Source organism: Physella acuta, unplaced genomic scaffold (assembly GCF_028476545.2).
Source record: "Physella acuta isolate Inbredline_101_S28 unplaced genomic scaffold, ASM2847654v3 ptg001311l, whole genome shotgun sequence".
Classification (NCBI taxonomy): domain Eukaryota; kingdom Metazoa; phylum Mollusca; class Gastropoda; family Physidae; genus Physella; species Physella acuta.
In genome coordinates this window covers 1-21,138 of record NW_026732826.1, presented here as the reverse complement: position 1 = coordinate 21,138, position 21,138 = coordinate 1, and the positions used below count along the sequence as shown (strand labels likewise).

The window sequence follows — 21,138 nt, the reverse complement described above, 5'->3', positions numbered from 1 at the left end:
TCTTTAAATATTTATTACAGCACTTAGAAATATACAGGTTTGACAGTGCAATTTATCTTAAAAACAATTTTATACAATTTTCCCAAAATTTAGGCGAAAGCTGTTTTGTTATGATCAAAACCTGTCAACAATTTCTCATTGCACTTGTCAAAGATGAAAAATGCAGTCTTTATTTACAGAAGTAAATGTATACATGAAAATTTTCCGATTATACATGGTGGTATCACCAATAGCTAATATATTTTATTTTAAAATAATTGCACTATTGAAGAACTTTTTTAGCAAACCTTATCAACACCAACATGATACATATAAAATTTATCCAATTAGCCTAAAACAATTCCAACAAAAATGTATCATGCACTTGATTATAGAACACATGAAATGCATGTTTAAATAGAATATTTAACCTAATAAAAGAAGTATATTCAAGAAGTTAATTTACATTATATGAAAAATCATAACTTTTATTAAAAGCATTTGAGGCAGTTGATTTCAAAGTCTGGAAAAAAACAACTCGATAAATTTAATTTTGTTCTAAAGCCAGTGCTGACAAGAAAACAACAGCATTCAAAACATGAAGAGTAACATACATGAATACATTAATGCTGGTCTAATCAAGTTTTTGGTATTCCGTTTGACTCACAATATTCAACATTCACACATTTAAATTAATTACAATTTTTACAATATTTTAATTGGTTATGTATTATTTCAGAGACAAACTTTCACTGAAATATTTTACAATATGTAAATAACATCAATTTTAGCAGCAAAATAAATTTGCCAAAAATATTTTCAAAAGTCATTGGTATAAAAAGTATAAAACAACTAACTGTAATTGTACAAATATAAAACAAATTCCATCAACAATTCCTATTCTAAATATAAAATGAGTATTTTAATCCTCCAAAAAATCAATAGGATCATTGTACTAACAAATAGGGGAATCTGTAACAACAGTATTTCTGTAATCTGAACATTTTTATTTAAAGCACCTTTACATAAAGAGGTTATTCTATTGTTTATAATATGAACTTATGACAAAAAGAATAAATAATTTTAAAATATTCTCTTTAAATGATAAAGTCTGGGTAAAAAACTGAACCTTATTTTGAAGTAAAATGAGTGCAGATTATCACTTGTTTCTTACTCATTCTATTTTTAAAAAATAATTTAAAGACAAACAAACAAGAACTGTGACTAGCTTTCATCAGGCAAGATGGTAATACACAACCTTTTCTCCGGCCAGCTGTAAGTTTTTGGACACAAAATCTGAAGAAATAAATAGTGTTCTTTTTATTCAATTACTTGATCTAGCATTTAAACATTATTTTTTTTTGCATGCTTATTTCAATATTAAGCTAGTGATTTGATAACAAACCTCATCTGGGTTGGAAAGTTCATCTAGATCATCAATCATGTCATCAATAGCTTCATCTTGAATAAGCACCTGCAAAATACATGGTCTGATTACATGACTAAACCAGGGGTTCTATGCTTAAGTAATAGTTATACAAAAACCCTAACTTGGGAGCATCTCTATTTACCCAGCTCTATATTTGGAATGTAAAAATAGCTGGCTATTATTTCCAGAATAATTTTTTATACAGTGTCTGTAAAATCTGGCTTCTTAAACTGTCCTAATGACTAGTCTGAAAAGTGCTCATTTATTATTAGCTATACTAAGAATCAGATGAGGAAATTCCCCTGTCGATAATTACCTGCAACCAAGTGCCATGGGCAGCAAATGGGTGTTCTTCATCAGTTATTGAACCCACAACAGAAGAGGAGACTAATGTTATTGCTATGTCATTCATTATTCCTTTAAATGTGAAATGGCGACCATGTTTTATACGCCCTCTGGAATAAGATTGAAAGTGAAACAACCTTGTTGCTGAATACGACGATTTAATAATAAAAAGTAAAAAAATATATATGTACAATTCAATGAGAGTTGGGAAGGGCAGATGATGTTGCTAAACATTTAAAGTTTATTTAACTAAAGCAACTTTATTAAAACGTGCAATCTATACCTTAGTGCCAGTGGGAGTAATGAACCAGCTTCAAGATTAAATTTGAGATGAACAGATTCTAAAGATCTTGTCCTGATTAATTCTGTTGGACCTTCTGAACTAACTGTACTGTCAAAAGATTCTTTTCTTGATGTGGACTGAGATCTAAACAAATATCCAGGAGTACAATAACTTGTAAATAATTTTAAAGCAAAAAATGCAATCTAATCAGATGAATTAAAAAAGACTTACTCTTCTTTAACATGGAGGTGTGTACTACTAAGACCTTTTTTTAAGGTGGCTTTTATCTGTTCAGATTCTGAAGAAAAATGTTTTAAGAAAATTATGCACATCTTTTTCAACTGGTTGATGTTCTATATTAGAAATATATTTATAAAATAGTTACACATACCATATTGTGATATTGTCCTTCTGTCTGTTTCAGTGCTTCCCCTTCTTGCATCCTCTCTGTCATTGTCATACTCATCTTTGATCTTTCGGTTCTCTTTATCATCATCACCATCTGAACTGTTGTTGTCATTATCACCTGGTTCATCCCAAGAACACCATGCACTGACTCCACTAAGGTTAGATCCTTCTTGCTCTATGCCCTGGTCTACTCTTTCCTGTTGGAGATATTTACAGCTACCATCTTAAACTGCTGGTTGTGTCAGAAATAACTGTATCAATACCATTTATGCTATCTTATTAAAATAACACTCATTTGAAGTCATAGCAAAACATTAATTAGGAACCATATCCTTAATTATTTCAATGTCATTAATGACTGAACAATTCTGTACCTTTAAATGAGGATCTAGTTCAAAGATTGTTTCTCCCCTTCTCATATCTGTAACTAGCCAGGGTCCTCCTGCTCTGTAAATCATAGTAAAAAACTTAATATTTGATACCTTATTTTAAATCCAAAAACAAAAAGGTGAGTCACAAATAAAAAAAAAAAATTCCAAATAAAGAAAGAAGAAAGTAACTAATACACATATATTTAAACAATACATAAACTAGTTTATTTTTCACATACGAAGGTTTTGATCGTAAAAGTTCAATAATTCCAGGGCCGTTCCAGTGTTGTGCTGCCTTCAACTCTTCTCCACATACTCCAACAATCTAAAGCAAATTATAAGAAAACAAAACACTAACAAACAGCAAACAACACTTTCCTTATGACTAAGTAAGCCAGGTTGTTGATCACTTTGATTTTAACAACAAATGTTATGCTTGCTACATTTTTAAAAATGGAAAGTTGAAAATATTACCTGTATAAAATTAACAACACCCAATATAGATGAAATAGGCTGTAACTGGGAGTCTTCTGTCATAAGCATGTGTTGGATACGGGACTCACTCCCATCAAGAGGCGTGTGCCATGAAACATGATCACCACTACAGAGTACATTTTCTGTAACAAATACAAGGAATAAATAAACAGTTTTAAATCTAGTGTTTAGCACTTTTATAAAAAAATTGTAATGTAACAGTAAGAATTCAAATTAGAAGAGAAAGAACATTTAAACATAATTTCTTACCTGACTGAAAGACATATCGAGCCAGTGCCTGCATCAGTGCTGCTGGCCACGTTGGTGGATTAGCTTCTCCTGGTTCCCGTTTCAGTCTAAATGTTAGTTCAAATCCAAACCCACTAGGACCATCTGCTACGCCTAATCTATTAAGTTAAATTAATGTAATTTACAAAATGTAAGCTATATATAAAGGTAATTGGTTCTTAGCAAATTGGATATAGTTCAAATGACAGTTTACACTACATAGGTAAAAATAAAATACTAACTCATATACTCTACAGTCTCCATGAAGATCTGACAGCCCAAAGCTTATATAATGCCAGTGTGGAGGTATATTGCGGTCAGGATCACCTGGATTGGCATACATACTTATATAATCGAGTGGGTCAGGTCCTCCAAGCCTGTAATTAGAAAAGCAGCGGAAAAAAAAACAATTTTTGTAGTAAAGGGCTATTTATAAATAAACTAAAACACAAAGTTTCCACAATAATTTTGATATGTGTCAGAGTGTGCATTTGTGTGTGTGTGTGTGGGGGGGGGGGGGGGGGGGGAAAGAAGAAAAGGTTGAAAAATGTGTTATTTATTAAAATTAGGGGGACAAGTCAATTAGGTATTAGGCGTTGGGCTAATATAATTAAATTTTTAAGCAATCTTGATATTAACTTTCAGATAATTCCGTAACCTTGGACGACATGGGTTAGGGCGCTAGACTGCTAACTTGAAAGTCTTGAGTTCGAACCAGGGTTCAAGTCAGTGAAACATCCGTGAGTCCACCCAGCTCTGATGAGTACTAACTGACATTAGGGACAGTAAGGACAGTGGGAATAGTGCTGACAATACTATCCTTTCAAAGAAATTGGTTAACTCTACTGCACTTGCCTCAGCCATGGACCACCAGGTTTAACTTTTAGAAGAAAATCTCAGTATATGCTTATGCTGTATTCTGAGTATAACCTGCCTACTCAGGTCCACTATTAATGTATTATATCAAAACTAGGGTAAAATCTTAGTTTAGCGTCGTAAATTCCAACGTAGCTAGTAATGTGCGATGAAGGTAACTAATGAATATTTCTTTCATTTGGCCATATTTATGTCATATTTTACATAACATAACAGATAATTGAATAACAAATCACAATCCAAGACCAAACCAGTCATAAATATCCTGGAATAAACTTTAAACTACCCCGTTCGAGACAACAATGAGTAAATACAAGCAGCGGCCATGTTTTAAAAACAATAAATTGTCTATTCGCATGTCTTTTGTGTTGATTTTGTGGTTTAATATGATTGTCTTGTATTGTTTTAATATATGCCGGGGGTCGTCCATAAATGACGTCACACTCGTAGGGGGGTCCGTAATTTTGTGACGTTGTGTGATGAGGGGGAGGGTGAGGGGTTCAGATGGTGCGACGTCACACTTTTGCATTTTAAAAAAGCAATGTTACAAAACGAATTTTAGACGTTATTTTGCGTTCTAAAAAACTGTTTTAATACATTTTAATAACAATTGATTAAAATACTCTATTTTGACAGAGTTCAGACAAGATTTTGGAAAAATATAGCTGTTTAAAAAAAATTCAACTGCAATTTTGAGGGGGGGGGTTGTAGGCTGAGGTGTGACGTCATTTTAGGGGGGGGTCTGGCTTTTTGTGACGACGTGTGACGGAGGGGTGGGGGGAGGGGGGGGTAAAAATCGTCAAAAAAAGTGTGCATCCAAGACCACAACAATTGTTGGGAGGTCGAACTTTTGAACACTTTATTTGCAGTAAGCAAATCAATATTAGATCGCTCATAAATGACGTCGCTCTTAAGATAGTAATGACAGCGTGCATTATTACAGAGCAAACATATGAACATATTGTTTCAGGTAGAAATTGTGATTTGTGGTGGGGAGAGGTTGAGTAGAACTCAGCGATGTGATCTTGGAGACGGGTCAGGTTTTTTTTGTTGTGAAAACGGGATGGTTGTGGGAGAAAGACCAGCTGTAGAAGTATGACGCGTCATTCATTGGTGATCCATTTTCACAGTGGGGACGAAAGAACTATTAAGAAGGGTCAAGAAATGTAAAAAGCTTGCCGAGTCGCATTTCTTGAACCCTACCTTTTTCATTCCCCCACTTAGCACATCGTCACCGAGTTAACGCTCGCACGTGACGTCATATAGCGGTACCGCCGACCGTTAGGCTAATTTTATAGAAAAAAAAAACAAGCACTGCCTTTTTGACGCTTTTGCGACGTTTAGTTTGATTACATAAGTTGGTGTTCATTAAACAGCCCTAACACATCTATCACTCGTCCATTTAAACGTACGTAGTTATTTCTGCAAGCTTGCTGTCTTGATACTTTCGGCCCTTTAAAAATGTATTAAGCTCACACCGTATAGAACTAGACTACCCATATTAAGCTCCAAAAGAAGCTTGGTGAAAACAGGATGGCCGTCCGATTTTGTAGCTGCTCTGCGCTTTATAAAAACCACAATAAATGATAAGATGACACTTATATTAAAGTAAATAATAGTTCTGAATCTTGATACATTAAAAGTGATATTCGGAAATTAAGAGCCAGACAGTCAACATGATATTTCAATTTAAGTTTAAGTCCAAGAAAATAAATTTCCTCAAACGATGGAACATTACTAAATTTTCGCGCAGTTTAGCGAAATTGAATTTAAGTATTTACGTCATCTTACAAAGCGCGATAGCCTACTGGTGCTCTAACGCGGCCCATGCTAATGGCCGTATTCCTAACGCCCCGCATTAGACGAGGCTTGTTCGTCGGCAGGCATTTGGTGGCAAGCCTTTTTGACGGGGATAATGTGTTGCGGCCGTTTTGCCGAATGTCTTAAACTAGCAGGCTTGCAACATTTGTGATGATTCGTTTTAAGCAAGGTATACGTATACAAATGCTTATTTATTGTTATTTTGATCGAACAAAGCATTAGAGAGGTTCTCCATCAACCATCTAGGTATTTTTCCCCGTTCATCTCCTTTCATGAGACCGACACGTCATAAATTGCAAAGCCGCCTGAGTTGACGTCACAAATCTTCACTCACTCTCGTAGCAAATCATATGTGACATCTTTTATGGACAACCCCATATCACTCACTTGTGTACTTGATATTGACATTTTGACAACAAAGGATAACCAACATGTGTCTGGCAGGTGGAGACTTGCAATCGACCATAATGACAACACGCACTTAAGGGGTGGACTGGCTCATTGTTTTAGATGATGTTTTACGAGGGAAGCTGGTGGATAATACATTTTGTCTCTCTGTATATATAAATGATGACAAACATTTAATGTTGTCAAAATTATGGTTAGAGATCTTAGATAAGGCAGAGTGAAGCGTAATTTTTTACATTATGACTTGTTGTGACATTGACGACAAAAATATGACGGAGGTTGGGGTTTAATTAAGGTAAAGAGAAGTAAAAAAAAATGTCATAAGTTACGATAGAATTACTAATTGATGAAAAGAAAAACCTGAAATGAAAATAGTGAACATTAAAACAATAAGAAAAAACTCACAACTATTTAGTAATAGTAAGATCAAATAAACATTAGCTTTAAAAAAACGTGATTTAATACATGGATACAAGTTGCATCTCACAATGCTTCTAGAATTAATAAAGTTGTTTGTTAGGAAATTCACATTTTAAAAAAATGCTTTGTAATATGGACTATACAACAAGACGATCATATTTAAATACATTTTCATATGAATAGAAATGAAAGGGAAGCTACTCTCAATAACATTTTCTTAAGATGGCTGCTGTTTTTAATAGCAAATTTACTATCTCGAACAGGGTTGATAAAAATTAATTTCAGGAAATTTAAATTGATTTAACCATCAATGGTGATCTATTATTCAATTATCTATAATACTTTATCAAAATATACAAAAATATACTCATATTTAATGACATATTCATTAATTCACTCTCTCCCACATTACTAGTTTTGGCCGAATTTACGACGCTAAACTAAGATTTTACCAAAACTAGATCTACTTCTTAAGCTTGTAAATAAATTGTAAACAACTTTTTTTTTTACAACTGACATCGAGATTCTAGATTCTAGATCTAGATTCATTTACTGTCTACTCTACTCAGCTACTGTGTTGTAACTTGTTTTTGAAGTCTCACTTACTAGATTCTATAGCTAAATTTACACCTGGACAAAGTCCTAAGTTGTCAATTTTGTTAAAGAAAAACAGTAAACTAGGACGAGAAGTTAGCCAAATTTTTTTCCGATTTTTCATTGTGTTTTTTAAAACATTTTTTTTGTCGTATTAAAAATTGTAGATTCTAGCCAATATTAATATTTATCTAGTCTAATGGCTTACCAATACTTGACCAATGCCGTAACCTGAAGAGGATTTGGTTGATCGGGATACAACCGTCGACATGCGGAATATATAGCTTCTAATCCTGGCGGTGTTAAAGGAACATTTCCTGATGAATAACTAGCAGAAATCCTTTCTCTATCATCCATCTTGAAACACTTTCTGAATCTGGTATCTCAGTTCGCTGTTACGACCTATTTACCTACTTAGGACGATATTCGAGTTGCTTTTAATATTCCCATTTAGTTACCTACATTAAACTAGTTTAATGACAAATTATCAAATTAATATCCATAAAATATATAAATATGTAAATTTTTTAAACTAAAAAAAATATGTACATTAAATGAAATAGCAAAATGTTGACGTAATTACCAACTGAGGGAACAGCCAAAACACGAGGAGGCCACCCAAGTAGAAAACGAGTGGGGTCTTGTGATGTGACTGGGGTTGGTCCATAGGCTGTAAAACAAAGTGTGTTAGGCCTAAGCCTAAGCTTTCGTTTTCATCCCCTCCCCTTTGGTTTCCACCTTGTTAGTATCACCGTTCCCATCACTTCCCTTATACTTTAGTTCTCTATAGGCCTTGATGTATAGCCACCGAGTTGTCACGTAGGACTAATTTTTATCTGTTAAAAAATAAAAAAAATAAAAAACAAAATCGCAGATATATAATCAATGTATATGTTGTGGAGCTCGTGTTTCCCCCCTCTATATTTGTTTGAAGACATAAACCATTTGGACTAATAAAATATTTCTCAACCTGTAGGCTTGGTGGGGGGAGGGGGGGGGGGGGGTAGGAAGACCTTTGTGGCGACGTGAGATGAGGGAGGTTAAGAAAGTGTGACGTAACACTTTTACATTTTAAAAGTTATTTTTAAGCTTACTAATAATTTATTTTGCATTCCTAAAGATTTTTATTTTGTAAATTGTAGTGAAAATGAACCAATAAACCTAACTTGCGCCAGCTCATATTTTTTTAGAGAGAAATTGCAACTTAAAAAAAAAAAACTGCAATGCGGGGGAGGGGGTGAGAATGTAGATGATTATTTTTTTGGCGTAAGGGGCGCCTTAAATTTCTGTGACAATGGGAATTTCTGTGACAAACGGGCTTGATTATTATAATAAATTATATGGTAAAAAAAAACAACAAAAAACAATAATTCCTCTCTCTAGTCTAACCCTAATTTATATAAAATATTTTCTCCATGTCCTAAAGTGGTGGGATGTTTTTAGATATAACATATTTTGTTAAAACAGCAAATTGTTGTTAGGGGTCATCCATATATGACGTCACGCTTTTTTTGGACGATTTTTACCTGCCCCCTCCACTCCGTCACACGTCGTCACAAAAAGCCAGACCCCCTAAAATGAAGTCACGCCTCAGCCTTCAACCCCCCTCAAAATTGCAGTTGAATTTTTTAAAAACATCGATATTTTTCTAAAATCTTGTCTGAACTCTGTCAAAATAGAGTATTTTAATCAATTCCTATTACAATTTATTAAATCAGTTTTCTAAAAAGCGAAATAACGTCTAAAATTCGTTTTCTAACATTGCTTTTTTACAATGCAAAAGTGTGACGTCGCACCATCTGATCCCCCCTCCCCCTCATCACACACCGTCACAAAATTACGGACCCCCCTCCCCCCCTACGAGTGTGACGTCATTTATGGACGACCCCTTATACGTAGTTTCTGAAACTATCCTTTGTAGTTTATACTCTATAGGTTTAAAATTTAAATTAACTTGGGCTTTCTAATTCTAAGATGTCATCTACATTTACTTTTAACATATCATTTTAAATGCATTATGGCTGGAATTAATTTTTTATAAGCGAACTACTCGCATTTTTATATTTTTCTAAAAAGTTGGGTGAATGGAACAAATTACAAATGTTTATTTATTACTAGTCTTGCCTACTATGGGCTACTAAAAATAATAAAATCTGGGTAAGTCGGCTTACCCAGAAATCTGTTTCCGGAATACCAATAAGAGAGAAACTAAAGAGTTCCATTTCCAGTGGTTGAAAGGGAGCTTATTTATATATGCCGGAGTACACAAATACTACAAATATAAAATGGATTCCTATGATGTCATTGCAAACCAGCCTGTAGTGATTGATAATGTATGACTATTATATGTTGTTTTATTCATTGTTTTTAAAATAGACATTATTTAAGAATTTGTTTTTTGTGTTTAAATTTTAAAACAATTCTCGAACAGAAACACAGAGTCTGACAACTCAACGGAGCTAGAATCCAAATCTCAAGATGTAGAAGACGAGTTGTCGTTATTTGTATGCAATAAATAAATTACTAATCCACAACCTGTCGCATACTTTGTCGAGCGTTTCGCGTGATCGATTTAGAATTTTGAGCTTTTAGAACTCCGATTTAAAAAATTTAAAAATGTATGATATATCAAGAAATATCAGTAGCTTTGTCATTTGTATCCATTTTCATTCAATGACTTAGATCTATGATTTTATTTTAGTTTTTAGGCCCTCTTCTTCATTGCCATTTGCCATTTATTTTATTTTGATGACTCATTTTTAGGACGTTTACATTATTATTAGGCCCACCTATTCGTTTTTTTTTTGCAATTGCAAAACTCAATATAAACATAAAAATAAAGTATTCATAGGATGATTGAAGATACTGATGTCTGATTGTAGACTCTGCCAAAAATAGATGTGTTGAAGTCACTTGGTGACTTAAGTGTAGTACTGTAGTTGTATTGTAATTTAAAAATTAGGGTTAGTTTTATGCCTTATTGTATTTTAGTTACCTACCAGTAACCTAACACCCCTTTTTAAAGAAGATTCTATTATCAGTAGGCCTATTTATCAGACACTGGTATAAAAAAATCCCTAAGTTTAATTAGCTTGATTTAAAACATAATTGTGTTTATTTTGCCTTAATCTTATTTCATGTTGAAATATGCATATTTAAATAGTAATTAGAAGAAAAGTATAGCTTTCTTCTTCTTTGTTTTACTTGTAATGTTGGGATTTACTCCAACACAATCAAGTATTAAGTGTAATGTGTTATGATTCATATAGTCAGTTGACTCCAATTTCAGACTGCTTTTCTTTCTGGAATTGCTCTCTTAGCCTTTGTCCAACCAACAACAAATACAAAGCAGCAGCTGTATGATTTTGGAATTTTCCCTCCTAGATCACTTGCTGTCCCCAGCTAATCAAATTAAATAATACCCTTTTCCTTAAATCTTGATAATGAAACATTTAACCCCCTTAGGATAACATGACTCCAACATAGACACTAATTTCTTTTTTTTTTTACTATATTACAGCAGTAATCCAAATTTTAAACTGATTAACTTTTTTTAATAAAATTTAGGGATCAGGTGTTATCAAGGCCGGATTTGCAGGTGATCAGGTCCCAAAGTATATATTTCCAAATTAGTAAGTAATCTGTTTAAAAAAAACAGCAATATCTATCATCATACGCCAAAACAGTTTTCTAATTGGCAATAAAACGTACTTTGCTTACATTACGTTGAATTGATTATTCAAATAGTCTTTGCATTTATTAAAAAACAAGTGTATTAGTTCATGTATACAATATTTTGCGTGGCCAGTAGTTACAAACTAGGATTATGCAATAGCTAACTCATATAATTTAAGTTACTAAATGATTTAAAATTTATTTTACTTAATGATAGAAATTACAGTGTCTAAGTTTTCATTGAAAAGCGAACACAATTAAATATGGTTTGTAATTATTTATTCAATGGTAATTTTCAGCATTGGAAGACCGAAACATGTTCGTATCATGGCAGGCGCCCTCGAAGGGGATATGTTTCTTGGACCAGAAGCAGAGGTAAATAAAGTATAAACTTATTGTTAGTGCTAACAGTTAATACTTATGTGAATGAGGGATTCTTTGGTATAAATCTTTTATTAGCATTATGTATTATGTATTATTCCTTGAAATTTTCATACTGATTTAATTTAAAAATCGCTAGCTTGAAATTATCCCTTATTGTCGTGATATTTTTTAATAACATTTATTTTCATATTTTAAAATTAGGAACATAGAGGCCTGTTGTCTATTCGTTACCCAATGGAACATGGCATTGTTAAAGACTGGAATGACATGGAGCAGATATGGCAGTATATTTATTCAAAAGATCAGTTACAAACCATTTCAGAAGAAGTAAGTTTGTTTATTTAAGTTGAGCTGTATTATGATTATGTTAACATAGCTGTATTTAAAAGTATGTTAAATACTACACTTGTAGCTATCTACATATGTATTACAGTTGACTAAAATTTATATGGAAATATATAAACTAACATTTGAGGTTTAGGTTTTTACTTTTTCTAACTTTAAATCCATTTTATCAAATGACAGCATCCTGTTTTATTGACTGAAGCTCCATTAAATCCACAAAGAAACAGAGAAAAAGCTGCAGAGATATTTTTTGAAACATTCAACGTTCCTGCCCTCTTTATTTCAATACAGGCTGTGCTTAGTTTGTAAGTTTGATTTTTTATTTAATTAAACATTTTTTTTGTTTATAAAGTTTCTTGTCAAATCACAGTCATAATATTTTTGTTTGTTTAGATATGCAACTGGGCGTACAACAGGTGTAGTTCTTGATGCAGGAGATGGAGTTACTCATGCTGTACCAATTTATGAGGGCTTTGCTATGCCACATAGCATAATGAGAGTTGATATAGCTGGCAGGGATGTTACAAAATATCTCCGCCTGCTGCTTAGAAAAGAGGGGTTTGATTTCCACACATCTGCTGAATTTGAGGTGGTCAAACAACTGAAAGAGGTGGGAAATAGTATTTAATATAGCAGTTTAAAACAAAAATACTGCATTAATAGTATTATATTTTCACCAGATTTTCAGTATTTGAATTAATACATTTTTAAATTAAACAGAGACTGTGTTATCTGTCAATAAATCCACTGAGAGAAGAAAGCATGGAGACTGAAAAAGTTCTCTATACTCTGCCAGATGGAAATACTGTTGAGGTTATTTTTTTTCTTATCTTTTAATTTAATAAGTATAACTTATTTTGTAATAAATAACTAAATTGTTTTGCACAAAACACATTTAGGAATACAAATATAATAAAAGTTGAATAAATGACTTATTATTTATTTGAATTAGTTAATTAAAATTATACGCATTGTTTTATTTTTACAGGCATTATTTATATATTACAATTTTTCAGATTGGCCCTGCAAGGTTTCGAGCACCAGAACTTCTCTTTAGGCCTGATCTGATAGGAGATGAATGTGAAGGAATTCATGAGGTTTTGTCATGCTCTATTCAAAAGTCTGATTTAGACTTAAGGAAAACTCTATATTCAAATATTGTGCTTAGTGGGGGATCAACTCTGTTTAAAGGTAAGCTGTTGTGTGTTAATAATGTTTGCAATATTTAAAAATCCATTAGATTTTGTGTTTTAAAGGATAACACAAATAATAAAACTTTAAGGTGCAAAGTGTAAAAATGTATCCTGCATTTTAAACAATTTTAATACAGATACAAAAATCTTCAGTAATAGTAATAAATTGTAAATAAAATCTTTACAGGATTTGGTGACAGACTTCTAAGTGAAGTGAAGAAACTTTCCCCAAGAGATGTCAAACTGAGGGTAAGCTAATTTAGCCTATAAGTTAATTTTTTTAGTTAAAAAAATGTCTAAATATGTTTTTTTATCATATTAATTTGTTAAAAAGTTAATTTTACTACTTTGTTTAAAAATAGATATCAGCTCCTCAAGAAAGATTATACTCTACTTGGATAGGGTAAGAAATCCAGTATTTAATTTGAACATTATACTTATTTAAAGTATTATAATTTACATGTTAACAAAATACTCCAGTCTTTCTACTGGTTTATTATTTTTAATCCTTTTTTTACTAGATCTAGGAAACATCTTATACTTTATTTTCAGTGGTTCAATTCTTGCTTCCCTGGACACTTTCCGTAAAATGTGGGTTTCCAAACGAGAGTATCACGAGGAAGGAGTTAAAGCTATTCACAGAAAAACATTTTAATCATTGTAGTTATATTTATTTAAATTACTGTCATTACAATTACATTGAGCTATGAAAGTCTTGGAGATAGTTTATAACTAGGTAATATTGAAACTACTCAAAATTAAGTTTTATATACATTTTTAACAGTAAAACTCTCTTTCAAGATTATTGGTTTTTCATTGTAAGCAATTTTCTTAAAACTAAACCAGTTGAGAACAAAACAAAATATAATTGTTTAATGTGATAGCTGAAGCCATTAGACTCCCTTAGAAATTAACTGCATTTATTTATACATTGATGTTTAATGAAGCTAAATTACAAATCAACCATAGAAATCTATGATGTGACCATGTTTTTCGACTTAACTTGTTTTACTTTTTTTTTTACAACCCATTAATTTTTCTGTTTGATGATCAGGGGTTCACTTTGTTGTCTTTGTCTTTTAAAAATTACCCCCGAATACCCTAAAATCTCATGCTTGTACTCAACTTATTGTGACCACTGTGTTTTCAAGACATTTTGCTAGTTATGTCTTTGTACGTTTTTTTCTATATTATAACAACTTTATGTAAGCAAACTACACATCTGTGTTAATATAAGACCACAATTACCCTATTATTTTGCAGCCAAAATTAAAACAAATTATTGAAACCGTTAGTGTTAAAAATATTAAAAGTTACAACTATATGGCAAAACTATTGTTGTTATACTGAAATTTTATTTTTTAAAAATGTTGCTTAATTCATTTGTGCTTGTAGCGTCTGGTGGTTGAAATGAAAATTCCCCTTTAAATACTTTTCTATGATTTGTAGAAGTAGAAACATAATACAGGTATATTTCTTGCGATAATTGTTTATTGTATAAATGTATAATTTATTTACTTTTTGTCAATGCGATTTGGTAAAAGAATTGAGTTTTTTCATTTCAGCAGTTTCACCATGTATTGTTTTTTACTTTCATAACTGCAAGATCCCTTTTCTTTGTTTTATAAATTCTGGTGCAATACAGGATATTGTTGGATAAGATTATTTTCCTTTATTTTAAGGAATTGTATGAATCAATTCTGTTTGCATAAACTTGACCAACATGAAATGCTAGTCCTACTCTTTTCACACCATCAACTGCTAAAAAACAACATTAATATGTACTAAGAAGATATATTCATACTAAAAACCTTGTTCATTTCAATACGTAATGATTTCCTTATCATTTCCAAATGAAAAAAAAAACGCAGCTTGTGTTTAGCTCTTTAAGTAGTTATCCATAGATTTAGAATAGCTCATTTTTAAAATGATTAAGTCAGTCCTAAACTCGTTGCTGTCTTCCAGGAAATAGACAATTTTTCTAGAAGCATTCATCATACCTGTCTCTACTTATAATTTCATAATGTATAATCATTCTGCTTTAGTTGTAGGCTATGGCATTTTAACTTCTTATTGAGGTTACATGTGAATGCAATTGTATGAATTTTATTTGTTTGTGTGTAATATTTACTTTGTAAATAAAAAGTCCATTAGAGTAAAGTTTCTTTTCAGTTTATTTCGTGTCTTCTAAATTGATAACATTTGTCTATACATTTTTTTGATTTATAATAATTTGCATTGGTCCGTTTGAAATTTAATTTCTGTATTTATATTTTAAAAACTAACACCTACATTTTTTATATTTACTTGTGCTTGCTTTTTTATCACTTTTAGTCTGCTTTTTTTACATAATATTAATATACTGGAATGGATAACATGGTTTCTTTTCTGATTTTAAAAAAGCTATTTATAAGTTCATATCCTGCATCTAATACTATGGTACTAGTTATACCATCCTGACATTCTTTAAAACTGATTTCAGACTTTAAATCAGAATTGCTTTTGAAATGGAAAAACAATTAAAGTGGTATGTTTAAACATGTATTTAGAACATATTCTACCAAAGGATCCTATTAGTTTGACTCATATTAATGTACTGGAAAGCAATTATTTGAATTAAAAATGCAGGACAAGTAATTTTTAAATAATTCAGCTGACAAAAATCTTTTTTTTTTATCATGAAGTAAATTTTTTTTAGGAATATAAATTTTGAATAAAAACTAAATCTAGGAAATGTTAGGTGTCTTAAATAGTGATAGAATGCAAATAGAACAAGTTTGGTTTTGAATAATTGTTTATTCTAGATTAAAACAAAAGTTTTCACACATACTTTAATAAGTTTCATTTTGGCATGCAGTTAGCCTTTTCTTCCAAAAGGACACAATTTTTTTTCCAATGTTTGCTAAATGCTAAAATAATTTTAAATACAGTTAATAGTGCTTTCATCGCACAATAGTATGCAATTTAAAAGCAACGTTCAGAGGGTTTTAAAAACAAAACAGTTAGCAAATGCTTTAATTATTTTTAGTTATTCCTATTGAAGCTTAGTATAGCTTATTTTTTTAGACCATTCATTGTCACTACCAGTTTCCTTGATCCTGAAAATAAACATAAAATGTCAATAGTGAATTTGCTAAAGATGCTTAAAAAGGGCAGTAATAGAATTTAAATTTAAATTACAATACTTTCTTTTAATACAGAATCATTAAATTTAATAACATCATTTTAAAAACTGTCATGTATTTTAATAAATAATTAACGCTTAAACAAGAATCTAAAAATAGGGGAAATTGAAAATAAAGCAGCATATTTATCCTATTGTGTTAAGTTAATCTTTTCATTGTTCCACTGGCAAATAAAAATTTTTTGTTGTGTTATATATTCAACAAGGAAAAGTACTCAACATTTTAAACACACTTGAACAAATACCATAGTTTTTTTTATATCTCTTACCACCATGATCTCTGTGTTCACATAACCAAACACCCTGCCACGTTCCTAAATTGAATTTTCCATCTGTAATTGGAATACTAACACTGCTTCCTAACAGGGCTGCTTTAGCATGAGCTGGCTTTTTTAAAAGGGAAAATACATATTGGGTATAAATATAATTAGTTACAAAATTATTTAGTTGGTCTTCCATATACAATATTTGAAGGAATTTTAACAATTATTTATGGAAGGTAAAAAAGTGGTAAATGAAAATAAAAAAAATTAGTACCATGTCATCTGGGCCTTCTAATGAATGCTTGTAGTTCCAGTTCTAAAAATAACAATTTTAAATATGTGTAAATATTTAAGTACAGTAAACTCAATATTGTGCTTCAGAGTTTAAAGTACCATCTTGAAGAAGAAACAAGTTAATGCAATAAAATACACAAGTTTACCTCTAAAATTATTTTAACATTTCAGTTCAGATTAAAAGTTGAAAATGTAGCCTAAACATGATTAAAAAAAAGCATGTGTGTATTATTGCACTAAATTACAACAGTAATTTTCTGAAGAAGACTATGTTCCAACAGAGAAGTGTTTTTATTTTACCTCAGGTGCAAGCTTATTTAAAACCATTTCCATGTCAGATCTGAAGTAAAAGATTCAATGGCCTATAATTAAAACAAAATTGATATAAAATTTTTTAACTACACGATTAATATATAAACACTTGATAAAAAAACAATAGAAAACGGAAATTCTTTCTTATAGACTGATTTGTCTTGTATTATTTCTATTGAGTTTAAAAGAAATACAAGATTATCGTTTTACACAATATAATAGAACTTGCCAGGCACAACTTAGGATTAATATGTTGCAATTATTACACAAATGCATAAATAGTTTTTCAAGTTATGAATAATTTTGAAAAACAAAACTGAATAAAATGACTATTATAAGTTATGTTAAACTGAAACAAAATAAAAAATGTGCAAATTGATTTACAGTTTAAGTGCCATACAATAGAAGAATAAGTTAACTATAAATTTTAAATACTAACTCAAAACCCCCAATAAGTGACTAGTGATTGTGGAAGGAACCAGAAGGTATGTTAATACTTACAAAACTGTTCGATCATAATTCTGGAACAAAAATTTGATATTAAAACCTTAATTTAAATTCAATATACATGCATGCTAGGTGCTGCATTTTGTTTATATTTTGTTCCTGCTTTAATATTACAATAGGCACAACATACAATGTCAAAGCTGTATAATTTTAATCTCATGGTGGTGAAAATAAGGCAATAATTAAACTACAGACTAACCTCATTTAAAATTATACTTGCTGAAGTATGTTTTACTGAAAAAAGAAAAACAAAGACATTTATCAATGTATTCAGCTTGTAGCATAAAACTTGTCAAGTAAGTAAAAAAAGTTTATATTGGGAAAAAAGTAAACTGACAAGAACAAATATTAGTAATTGAAGTTTGAATGAGTAATTTAAATTAAGCTTATATAAAGTTCAGAGTAAGTTAATACAAGCAAGTATAAAATATGGTATATGTTAGGGTTAAATACTATCATTAAAAAGGCTATCACAAGCTCAGCAAAGCTCAGGTTTAAAGTTTAACAGAAATAAGATGTTTAATTTCTGCTAGCTTTGCAACCTCAAGATTGTGTATTATAGCTGAAGCTCTTTTTCAGTCATCTCTTGAGTATTTATGGTAAGAAATTTAGGTTAGAGTTAAAAATTTCAATAGGTATTACTAGCAATTATAACACACTTATTTTGCCTAATCAAACAAAGAATAAGCAACTACAGCTAAAAGCTATTTCAAGATATAATATTTATATATATGATAATAAAGATATAATAGGCCTATATAATATATAATATAAAAATAACTGGTTATCTATCGATTTAGGTGCGTACAATCAGCCGAGGCTAGTAATGTGCGAAAAAGTTGCCTCATTGTTAAGGCTTTAATAGAAGTATATTGTTATATAAGTAAATGAGCTTGGTAGCATCTGATGAAAACATCGCTACTCTTTATTTTTAACTGAAAAGTTTTAAAACAATTGTTTAAAATAGGTACATTAATGAAATTTTTTGTGGTTTGTTCTTGGTTGGACAAAGGCTATGGAAGCAAATCCAAAAAGAAAAGCAGGCTGAAATTGGAGTCAATGGCCTCAATGGCGCATAACCAGTTGACACATCCTTAATTGTGATGGAGGCGTGGTCGAGTCGGCAAAAAAAGCTCATGGTTGATAAATTCGCAAAAATCTCGAGTTCAAAACCTTTAATGAGCCACTTTTTTTTTCACATTACTAGTTTCGTTAGATTTTACGTACCTAAAACGATAGATTACCAAATGACTCAGACTAATTTATAACTTATTTAATATTTATAGACATAGACCTAAGCCCTAAGCACAATTAATTACTAAATGGACACCAGCGAGTTGACGAGATTCCTTCCGTAATGTTGTTGACACGGAATAAAAATGTGCTTTTTTAGATTTAGGACCATAAAACTAATAAAAGATAAAATTTTATTAAAAACTTAAGCCTAAAATTAATTCAGAAATGTAATATTTTTAGAATCAATGCTATACAAGTTGCAGATCCAGAGAACTTGAAAATAATTTGTTGAGTTTAAGGCTACATTTCTATTTATTTTCATCAAGCCTAAGTTATAACCCGATGTTTCACTTTCGTAAGACAAACATTGATTGGCTGTAAAGGAACTCCGTGATCGATTTCTGACAGCCCCACTTTATAGTTATTTTGTTTACAAAACTTTGCAGATCAAGTTTTTAAATAACTATGCAAATTTAAACACCATGACCTATTTTTTTTATTTTTAGCTTACAATGTGTACAATAAAATGTACGGCGGCCATTGTTTATGTCGCCATTACACGTGAAAACCAAATTGTTTTTGCTTTTTTTAAAATTTTTATTTAGTTACCGAAAATATTAAAAACATCAAATACATCCAATCTTTAGTAAAGTCCGAAAAAAACCAGACAGACAGGATTTTATAACCATATTAATTGTAACTACGCCGTGCAAGATTTTTAAATGAATTTATACACCTCTCAAATACCTATGAGACTTTTCTCGCTGGTGTCCATTAGTAATTATTAATTATCAATTAACAAAATGTAGATTTCTACCTGACCAGATCTATTCCAAGTTATACTAAGAACTTACTTAATACTTTATTACTTAGGCAAGGGAAAGATAACATGAGCCTCACTGAGCACTTGTCTTACGTCTTACTCACTGTGAATATTTGCAACTCCAACTTTAATTTAATAATTTTGCTCATCTCTTCTTTACAGGAGTGCATTATTTCATCTGTTATGTAATGACAGCCACGGGATTTTGAAGGAATAGCAACTTCTCTTTGATACCATACTGTAACACCTTCCCCTCCTGTAGCCATTGTATTCAATAAATGTTTTCTGTTATTCAATGTAGATTTACGAGCACTATTCTAAAATTGATACTGAGGTGTGAATTTATTTTTATATCAACAACACTGAAAAATTATTGAGCCTTATCTTAAAGAGTTTTAGTTTTTTATTATTTAGTTTATTAAAAAAGATACTCAATATATTTTTACGAAACAATACAGAGGAATATTTTTAAATGGCTACTAATAATTTATGTAAAGCAGCAGTATTACATTTATTTCACTAACTAACAAATATATTCGTTAACTTAAACTTTTAGCCTCCTAGATGTAGAGATTCTACATAGAGCTAATACATAAACTTAAAATCTGAGAAATCGTAATAGGTGATACTATTGAAAGTCAGTGCTCATGGTTAGTGTTACCCTTTGCTTTTTATAATGAAAGCTTAACATACAAACAACGGAAATGTAAAAAAAAGGCAGATTTAGTAGAACTAGACAGGACCAACGATTGTGGGTCTAAAGGTCTAAATCCGCGCTTATATGTGTAAGGAGAGTGGGGGGGGGGGGGTAGTGCTTCTTCCAGACTTTTTTCTCTAATTGATATTTTCGGAAGGGGGGGGGGGGGGGCTACATTTTCCGGTGTGGAGGGGGGGGGGGGGGCGGAAGGGGCGGTAGAATTTCTTCCGGGGGGGGGGACAGAAACTCGGGGGGGGGGGCTTTATACCTTAATGGGTCGGACGCTTTTCCCCCAGAATAGATAGACAGGCCAAACAGGTGCGCAATAGGGGTCATCCATAAGTGACGTGACGCTTTTTTTTGGTCAATTTTTACCTCCCCCCCTCCCCTCCGTCACACATCGTCACAAAAAGCCAGACCCCCCCTAAAATGACGTCACACCTCAGTCTACAACCCCCCTCAAATTGCCGGTGAATTTCTATTAAAACATCGGTATTTTTCCAAAATATTGTCTGAACTCTGTCAAAAT

General features: G+C 31.5%; 3 protein-coding genes across 3 annotated transcripts; 1 reads left to right on the top strand and 2 right to left on the bottom strand.

Annotated features, from left to right (window-relative positions):
- Positions 1–5: 5 nt before the first annotated feature.
- On the bottom strand, positions 6–8,097 carry LOC131958289 (suppressor of fused homolog). Its single transcript, XM_059323228.1, has 12 exons — positions 7,905–8,097; positions 3,820–3,954; positions 3,560–3,696; positions 3,290–3,432; positions 3,055–3,140; positions 2,819–2,891; positions 2,428–2,641; positions 2,268–2,334; positions 2,037–2,180; positions 1,725–1,863; positions 1,385–1,453; positions 6–1,275 (listed from the first exon to the last, which is right to left on the bottom strand). The coding sequence occupies exons 1-12, from the start codon at positions 8,051–8,053 to the stop codon at positions 1,204–1,206; spliced, it is 1,428 nt and encodes a 475-aa protein (XP_059179211.1). The 5' UTR covers positions 8,054–8,097; the 3' UTR covers positions 6–1,203.
- Positions 8,098–9,883: 1,786 nt separating this feature from the next.
- LOC131958290 (beta-centractin) lies at positions 9,884–14,613 on the top strand. The gene is made up of 11 exons (XM_059323229.1): positions 9,884–10,029; positions 11,264–11,328; positions 11,671–11,746; positions 11,957–12,082; positions 12,281–12,405; positions 12,494–12,710; positions 12,821–12,913; positions 13,117–13,291; positions 13,481–13,542; positions 13,656–13,696; positions 13,846–14,613. Exons 1-11 carry the CDS (start codon positions 9,982–9,984, stop codon positions 13,946–13,948), a joined length of 1,131 nt encoding a protein of 376 aa, XP_059179212.1. The 5' UTR covers positions 9,884–9,981; the 3' UTR covers positions 13,949–14,613.
- Positions 14,614–16,069: 1,456 nt separating this feature from the next.
- On the bottom strand, positions 16,070–20,297 carry LOC131958291 (UPF0047 protein YjbQ-like). The gene is given in 8 exon segments (XM_059323230.1): positions 16,070–16,391; positions 16,747–16,864; positions 17,015–17,056; positions 17,335–17,374; positions 17,848–17,867; positions 18,053–18,087; positions 20,017–20,050; positions 20,053–20,297. Coding segments are annotated over 8 exon segments (459 nt in total). The 5' UTR covers positions 20,179–20,297; the 3' UTR covers positions 16,070–16,347.
- Between the last annotated feature and the right edge of the window lie 841 nt (positions 20,298–21,138).

Bases quoted from the DNA above. Each gene is read 5' to 3' on its own strand.
- LOC131958289 (XM_059323228.1), bottom strand. From the start codon at position 8,053: ATGGATGATAGAGAAAGGATTTCTGCTAGTTATTCATCAGGAAATGTT. The intron at 2,335-2,427 runs GTATGTGTAACT...ATTTTTCTTCAG, and splicing joins AAGGACAATATCACAATATG to AATCTGAACAGATAAAAGCC. The intron at 1,454-1,724 runs GTAATTATCGAC...TGTATTTTGCAG, and splicing joins CCCATGGCACTTGGTTGCAG to GTGCTTATTCAAGATGAAGC.
- LOC131958290 (XM_059323229.1), top strand. From the start codon at position 9,982: ATGGATTCCTATGATGTCATTGCAAACCAGCCTGTAGTGATTGATAAT. The intron at 11,747-11,956 runs GTAAATAAAGTA...TTTTAAAATTAG, and splicing joins TTCTTGGACCAGAAGCAGAG to GAACATAGAGGCCTGTTGTC. The intron at 12,083-12,280 runs GTAAGTTTGTTT...ATCAAATGACAG, and splicing joins TACAAACCATTTCAGAAGAA to CATCCTGTTTTATTGACTGA.